Source organism: Alligator sinensis, unplaced genomic scaffold, assembly GCF_000455745.1.
Source record: "Alligator sinensis unplaced genomic scaffold, ASM45574v1 scaffold946_1, whole genome shotgun sequence".
In the NCBI taxonomy this organism is placed as follows: Eukaryota; Metazoa; Chordata; order Crocodylia; family Alligatoridae; genus Alligator; species Alligator sinensis.
In genome coordinates, this window is record NW_005842751.1 from 269,196 (window position 1) to 277,514 (window position 8,319).

At 41.4% G+C, this 8,319-nt stretch overlaps 1 protein-coding gene across 1 annotated transcript in view; it reads right to left on the reverse strand.

The window, feature by feature from the left end:
* The window catches only part of NECAB1 (N-terminal EF-hand calcium binding protein 1), a 145,917-nt gene that overhangs the window by 126,806 nt on the left and 10,792 nt on the right, over positions 1-8,319 (reverse strand). Inside the window, exon 2 of the mRNA XM_006034581.3 lies at positions 1,271-1,295. Coding sequence (XP_006034643.1) covers positions 1,271-1,295 — 25 coding nt within the window. The remainder of the gene's footprint in view (positions 1-1,270; positions 1,296-8,319) is intronic.

The following is an 8,319-nucleotide window of genomic DNA, read 5'->3' on the forward strand; positions in this document are numbered from 1 at the left end:
ACATGGCAGCAGAGGCCTATTGTAGGACTGCAGGAAGTGGCACAGTTTGGTGCTAAGAGCAGCAAATCTGTTGCCAAGTCCCTGCATGTTTAGACCCCTGCCCAGAAGCATTTACTTGGAAGTAGTTTACTTGCAGGTAAACTGATCTCAGGTCTAATGCATGTGTAGAAGCATCCAGAGTGAATAAATGGCTTGCCCAAAGACACATAAAAATTCTGGGACAAAAATGGGAACTGGCTTCAAAATTAGGACTTGATCCTGCAAACACTTACATTTGGAAATAATTTAGCCAGTTTCCCTTTTGGCTATCTCTTTAGTGTGTTTATAGGACAGACCACATGTGCATGTGTGCATGCCAAGAATTTCTAGTACTGTATTTTACATAATGAAAAAGTATCAATAAAAACAAAATTGTCATGAGTGTAACACTGGGGTTTTGTAATATGTATACATAAATTATGTTCAGGGCATTCATCCTGCTCTCTGACATGTGGAACATACATCTAAAAAATGTAGGAGAAGCTTGGCCTCAGAAAATACATTCTCGTGTTTTAAAGCAGCAAAAGTATGACTATTAGTAATATTGTATTCAAATGATATTCTGAAATACTGACTAGTAAAACATACATATCCAAAGAACAAATGTGCTAGTTGAATTCATAGGTCAAAGAGTTCCGTTGAATGTACATGCACAGAACTGAATAGGCCAAAGGCTGCAGTCTTCACTCAAGAAAAAAGCTGAACTCCCATTGGTGTCCAAGAGTGAGAAGAAAAATAAACTGATAGATTCTGCATGCACTATCCAAGGGCAGAATGGACCCTACATACACAAATGGCTCTTGTTAATAAAATTCTGCCTGCTGTATGTTATAGAACAATTCATAATTAGCTGATCAAATTAGCTGGTATTCAAGTTGGCACTTGAACAGATAATTAGTGTCATCACCCAAAAGTGACTGCATACAAATGCCCTGATTCTGCAATGAACCTGGGCAATCCTGTGCATCCACAGATAACTCCATCAACTGCAGAGAAGCTCTGTGCAAGAACAGGATCTGCCCATGAAAAACCAGCTGCAAGATCTGGACAGAAAACCAAACACCTGCTATTGGATGTGTATGACTTCTAAAGGGACAAAGCACCCCACTAATGAGAATGTTCATTGTAATACACCCACTGTAGCATGGTTTATCAAGTTTGAAAACACAGTATTGGGTCATGACAGATTTTTCTAGACAGAAAAAAAATAAAGACAAATGAATGTTCTTACCATTTTTGTCTGCTCTTCTCAATATCTAAATAGGAAAAAAAAGAAAAAAGAAAGGAATCACTTTTCCTGTTCAGATTGTGTGACACTGAAGATCATATTTAATCAACCAGCAGTTTAATTGTTTTTATCTGACATCATATTTTTACAGTGCTGTATAGTGTGAAAACCTTTTAGGTTGCCTTTGTACATCTCTCATGATGCTATTTTCTTATCTCCTCTTATGCCGTGTACTCATAAAACCAGGGCATACTAATTATTCTTGTTATCTCCAATAAATACGGTGATACTTCTGACAAATGCTGGGCACATCTACATGATGTTTCCCTATAGTTGTACACAGTAAACTTGAGCCCAGGAAACAAAGCCCCTGCTCTAAAGGATTTAAAATCTGATTTACATACAAACTTGTACTAAAATAACCCAATCAATTTTAATCCCTCTCTCTTGCTATTTCTGGGCAAGTAAATATGTAACACTCACTTCAGAATAAAAATGATCTAGTTCAATTTCGCTTAAGCCAGTAAGCTAAAAGCACGCTGATTTGCATCACAATACCCACAGGTGTGAATTAAAACTAATTCAATTGTTTTGATATACCTGGTGCCTAGATCTGCCTGATAGGTACAAAGGACAGTAGGTAACAGGACAAGAAGGTTAGAGTACAGTCCATATAGGATTGCTAGTGTTAGAAATGATTCAAAGGAGCTTCGAGGGTGCTAGCTGGCAGACTATTCCAAACACAGAGGCAGTCTGAATAAAGGCATAGGATTAGGAGTGGGTGAAAGAGACAAAGGGAGCAGTCAAGAGAGGCTTGGCTGGAGCATAGAGATTGGACTGGGTGTAGGAGGCAATGAGATTAGATGTGTGGGTGCAAATTTGTGGTTTCCTCTGACAGTGGGTGCATCTATATGTGCATTTTACTGCAGAGCTAACTAATTAGCTCCACAGTAAAGCATCATTGTCTACACGTGCACCTGTATTACGGCACAGTAAATTTATTAACTCCGCTGCAGGATGGTACTGTCTGGGACAAGTACTATCCTATGGTGGTGACGGGCTGGCTGGGATATGAGGTTGCTACAGTATGGGGGCTGCCTGCTGGATAGCCCTGCGCTGTAGCACCTTTGTGTCCCAGCGAGACTCTCCACTGCCCAATGCTGTCACCTGGAGCCAGGGCTCCCCCCCAGTCCACTGCCCGCCTGGAGCTGGTCGGCCCCAGCTCAAATTGCTGTGATCCCAGGCACATGTATAAACACTGCTCCTGTGTGTGGCTGCCTCTGGTGTGAAGTGCACCAGAATTTATTCACTTGGGGTAATTGCATGTGTAGATACACCCAGTGATGAAAGGACTGAATTGGATGAGGACTAAGAGGAGGAAACCAGTATACAAATTAAGCAGGGAGAAGTAAGATCAAGACAATAGAAGAATATGAGGTTGCTAGCAGCCATGTTCTGGATGGGCAAAGAGGGAGAGAAGAATGACCTTATGGCAGAAGAGTCAAGAATTAAAACAATGAAAATTTCATTAAAAAAGAGAGCAACTATTGTGGTTTATTGTGGACAGAAATGAGACAAAATCAAAATAGTTCCACTTTTGAGGTACAGGGTAGCTACCTTGCATCTTTTACTAAGAAATATTTACATGATTCATATTGTTATCTTCAGTGTATACAGACCTGTATGTTTCTCCACACTGTAAATGAGGAATTCTCCAGAAGCTGTTTAATACTTAGGATGAAATTCTAGTTCTATTGTGCAAACTTTAATTGAAGTGATCAATTGGGGGAAGATGAGCAGAGGCTCTTCTAGCCCTCTTTGCTGCTGTCTTGAAGGAACGATACAAGGCACTAATGTATCTAAAACAAAATAGTCATGTTTGTGAATCTCCTGCCTTAGAAAGTTTTGGACGAGTGTCATTGTGCTGTGCTCAGATGCGCTGACCATATTTTGGCATCTCTTCCAGTTTGGCTTGTCCATGCACCACTAGCAGACTTTTTGGGTGGAATAACACCATAAAACAGTTTTCCATGGAGCAGATATATTTGCAGCCTGCTTGTATATGCCTTCTGTAACCTGGAGCCATATCACCACAGAGGTTTCCACTGTTATTTGGTGCACCAAGGCCAGGATTTTACCTTTAGATACATTTTCCCCATCGCCATGTAAGGGAGTTATGCAGAAAGTACTCATCAACCTATGAAAAGTAAATCTTCATCAGGCTTCTAAATCCTACAGAAATGCATAGATGCACAGAATAGGCAGCTGTTTTCAAATGGTAATGAATACTGTTGAAAATTCCAGGAAGTAGATATGCCTCTCTAAGGCAATTAGAATAGAGAAGACCAATAAAGATGCAACTAAGAAGCTAGCCAGGATTAGGTTAAATAAATCACCTAATGTATAGCTGTATATTCTTTATTAGAGATGGGACCAACTTAAAAACTCAGTTGCAACCAGCCCTGAGCTTTGAATATACTCTGTGTGGTTGCCTTTTATTACTGTAGAGCAACTAATTTTAAAAATAAATTGCTTTCATAACTCAGATCTGAACTCCAGGATATGCAAAATCGAGATCTATATTTATGTTGAATTAATTTACTCTCCTCAATAAAGGGGATATTGTAACTCAGTTTTCAGTACCAGCACTAGGCTGCTCATTTTTTTTTTTTAATTTTTATTCCCACAGAAAATATTTTACTAACAGCAAATTACTAAAGTTGAAGAACTTTGAAGTGGAGGTGCTGCAAAAAAGATAAACATCTAGGAAGCCAAAGGACCTTCTGATGCATTTTAAAAGCCATTTTAAATCTGGTTTTACACTCTTGTTCTTAAGACTCTTTTTAATGGGTAAAAATAATCCTAGGTGCCAAGCTTATTGTTTTGTTTTGTTCATTTGTCAGTCAGAATTCATTTTCCTTCCATGTACTGTGTGGAGCAAAGGGCAAAATGCCCCTCCATTTATCCGCTTCCTTTCTTGTGCACCAGTAATAGGGTGTGCTGTTCTAGAATTGATAGCTGTTAGTTAGGATCAGTTGCAAAGGCAGCAAGAGAACTCACAATCAGCTCAATTTTTATAACTGGAAGGGATGGAGAGTTGTGGGTTTTTAAAAACACATATTTTTAGATCTTGAGCCAAATATTAGGCTTTCTTATGCGAGACTTTACCTGAATAAAAGAGAAGAGCATGTATCCCCAGAGGCTGCCGGTGAAAGGGGCTAGTGCTGAAATCCTATGACAGGAAAAGATTCCTGGGTTGAGTTGCAGATAGTTATGACTAATGGGTTTGATAATGAGAAGGAATGGACCATGCTCCCAAAAAGTAGTACATTTTGCACCAACACATGGCTAGTGGCATAACTGATCTCAAGTTATTTGTGCTATGAGCAGCTCTGGCCCATGCACAATAGAACTGGCTGTCATAGCTAACACTTGTTGAGATAACCATGTTATAGGTGCAACAGGTTCAATCAGTAGTATAACTAGATTAGGTGAAGGGGGCAGCTGGACTGGACACAGATTCAGAGGGGGCATGAGAACAGTGGCTCCTGGGGAGCCCATACTGTGAGGGTTGCTAAAGCTGCTGTGTGGGAAGTCCACCACAGTAACAGCAGCCCTAAGCACCTGCCAAGTCAGCTGCTGCAGCCAGGGTGCAGTGACCCTGTGTCTAGCAGCAGCAGCCAGAGTCTTTGAATCTCCAGGTGAGGTAAAACTTGCTTGCAACCTCCTCCCTTCTCTGATCCACATAACATAATGCCCCCTCCACTCTGCCCAGCTCATCAGAATGGTTAGTTATTCCTCTGGGTTCAGCATCACAATCTCACCCTAGTTAATATTTCAGATAGCATTGCTGTAAAGCAGGGGCGGGCAATTATTTTGAGCAGAGGGCCACTTACTGAGTTTTGGCAAGCCATTGAGGGCCGCATGACAGGCAGCCCAGATTAATATTAATTTTCTAAATTTTGTAGGGGCCCTGCGGGCTGCATAGAATGGCCTGGCGGGCTGCATCTGGGCCCCAGGCCACATTTTGTCCTCCCCTGAGTGTAAGGACATTTGAGGACCAGAAGTTAGTGCTTAACTTGGCTCATTCAGAACAGTGGTGTCAAAGCAGACACTAGAAATCCTCACAGTAATAAAACTCTGGGGAGTGTCATAGAAAGACTCTCTAAAATATATCATTATTGCCTTGGAGATCACGAGAGTTGTGTTAGCAGATAAATATTAGCCAGTACACTATCATGCACTCTGTCACACAAATATATTTATGGGTAGGCCAGATGAAATCAAGGCCAACAGATGGCCCTTCATAAAGATCCTTCAGCAGATACATAATATAATAATACCTGAGCCTGAAAATTAAGACTAGGAGCTCTACGTATCATTTTCTTATATAGCTCACAAGCCTACCAAACAGTAGTTAGTTAACCCAGGGCACAGCCCAACCTATCCCAGCATCAGCACACAGTGGTTCCTGGTTGGAATTGCAGCTACACAAATGCAGTGGCAACCTATTGTTCAGCAATCTATTATAGCATCCAAACACAGCTGTAGAAACATCAAAAGCAGCCATATGCCCTGTCCTGATTAGACACAGGAACAATGCCTGAGCAGTCCCATTGTGCTGCAACCATGTTTCTCTCATGTGTACGACTCTTGAATTTATTCTCCAAGAAAAAGCTATTAAATTTGACTAGAAGCTTTTGGCAGATTTGGGTCAAATTCATTGAACAGTTTTGGTCAAATAAATGCTGGAGAAAAATAAAATTGAACCTGTTGAAATGGTTTGGGTTGGATTCATGGTGGTGATCCCTTTACAGTGTGTGTGTGTATTTATGGTGGTGATCGTGTGTGTGTGTGTGTGTGTGTGTGTGTGTGTGTGTGTGTGTGCGCACCAGCACTTTCCTTCTGTTCCTTTGCTTTTGTTCAGAATGCCTGAAAAGTAAATGGTTCATTTCAAGTCAAATGAAATATTTAATTTGATCTGAAACTAAATATTTGCAGTTCATCAGAAATTCTTTTAAAAACTCAGATTTAGATCTACATGAAATGATTTATTTTTTATTAGGTTTTATGAATAACCTCATGCAGCCTTACATCTTACGATCAATCAGGGTGGTTGTTTGTTTTGTTTTTTTTGCTTACTGCAGAAAAACTTCTGCTAAATGCTGCTTCTATAACAGTGAACCCTTTGATTATTTAGGAGATTCTACTGGGTATGTCTCAATTTACTTTCTAGTTTATGTCTGGAAGTAGGTTCCATTTGTTCTCTATACTTCTCTCTTTTTTCAAACCAACAGCTCTGTCTTTGCAATGCACATACATTTTTTGCTTTAATGTGAGCTATGCGCACACATCAAAGGAAGAATATACCCCAAAGCACCAAAGCGATATCCAGGAACAGAACTTTCATTGTGACTACAGGAAGTAAACATGAACAGCTATAATGGCAATATAGAAAGTAAGAGATTATTTTAATTAAAGACTGAACAAAATTGCTTTGGCCTCTTCATGTGATCACTTCAGAGATATGGTCTATTGCTTGTAGGTTCCTCAGTGCAAGCATCTTTTTATTACATATGTGTGCATGCACACATGATTACTAACATACCTATTCTGTTTGAATTATTTCCATTATGAGGACGAAAGTCAGTTGGATGTAGTGGTCTACAGGGCTTGTCAAATCAAACACGTAAACACACTGACTGACAAAATACTTAGACTGTAAGGCATCTGGGGCAAGCACCATTTTTATCCAGTTTTAGACCTGAAAAGGGGCTATGTTTTATGTTAATATTATTGCACTTGATGTTTTCCACTTTTGTTAATATTATACCACTTGAGACAAGGCTGTGTCTTATGAGGTGCTGAGCACTGAGTCGTGGAACCTGCAAAGCCCTTACCAAATGCTTAACTGTAAGGACCTGAACAGTCCTCCTGAAGTCAAATTAAACATGTTTAAGCACTTTTCATAGACCTGCAGGAAGGTGATGAACAGCTTACCGAAGGACATAATTCTGAAAGATGCAGTGTGCCATGCAAGGAAACTATGGATGCTTATTAGCAGGGCTGGACACAGGCATGGGCAAACCGGGCGGCTGCCTGGGTCCCAGACAGAAAGGGGGCCTGAAAATGGTATTTTTTTCCTGTTGTCCAATTGTTATTATCATTATCTTTGGCAAAGGGGGGCCTGATACTGAAAGTTTGCTTGGGGTTGCCAGGAGTCTAGGTATGGTGCTATTTATAAGCCTTTTGTGTGTGGCTTTCAGAAGGCTGCAGGTCAGCCCCTAAATCCCTTGATTGCACTGGAGCTCAATGGGAGGGGAAGACACCCTGCATCTCTCAAAGGATAAAAAAAAAGGATTAAAAGATCAGCACTTAAATGCAGCAGGCAGACATTTCCCAAAGTGAAATGATTTTTGACTCAGCAGTAAATTCAAATGACTCGAGGTCTATGAATCTTCTCCTAGCACCTTCTTCACATCCACACCCAAAGCAAAGGTATTCTGTGTGCATGTTGCTACAAATAACTAAACAGAAAATCCAGCCTCTCTCAGCCAGGGTGCTGCAGCCACGCGCTGTCACATTGGCATTAAAACCATTGTGACCTGGTGGGGACTTCCTGAATTCTTTGCCATACCAGAACTGCCCTGTTACATTTCTGCAGTCAAAAAAAAAAGAGTAAAACGGAAGAGCTGCCCTTTCCCAAGGGGCGCCTCGAGGCCGACTCGGGGGCCTCCAGTCTAAGAAGGTTAAGAGCCGCGGAGATCACCAACCCTGGCGCTGTAAAGACCTGCTCGCTAATATCTCGTCCAGTTTCCAGATGAACGAGCAGCTCCAGTCCCAGATGCTCCTAACATTTTGCTTGGAAGTCCCTGCTCTAAACCATTCACTTCAAAAGCAAAAAGAAGAGGAAGAGATCCGGGGCAGGAGGAGGCAAGCCATGCGCTGGTCCTTGAAGCGCTTGGAGGGGCTCTGCCTCCGAGCGCGTGCCGCGCGGCGCGGCGCGGGGAGGAGCGGGAAGCCCCCCGGGCTCACAACCCAGGGCTCAGCTC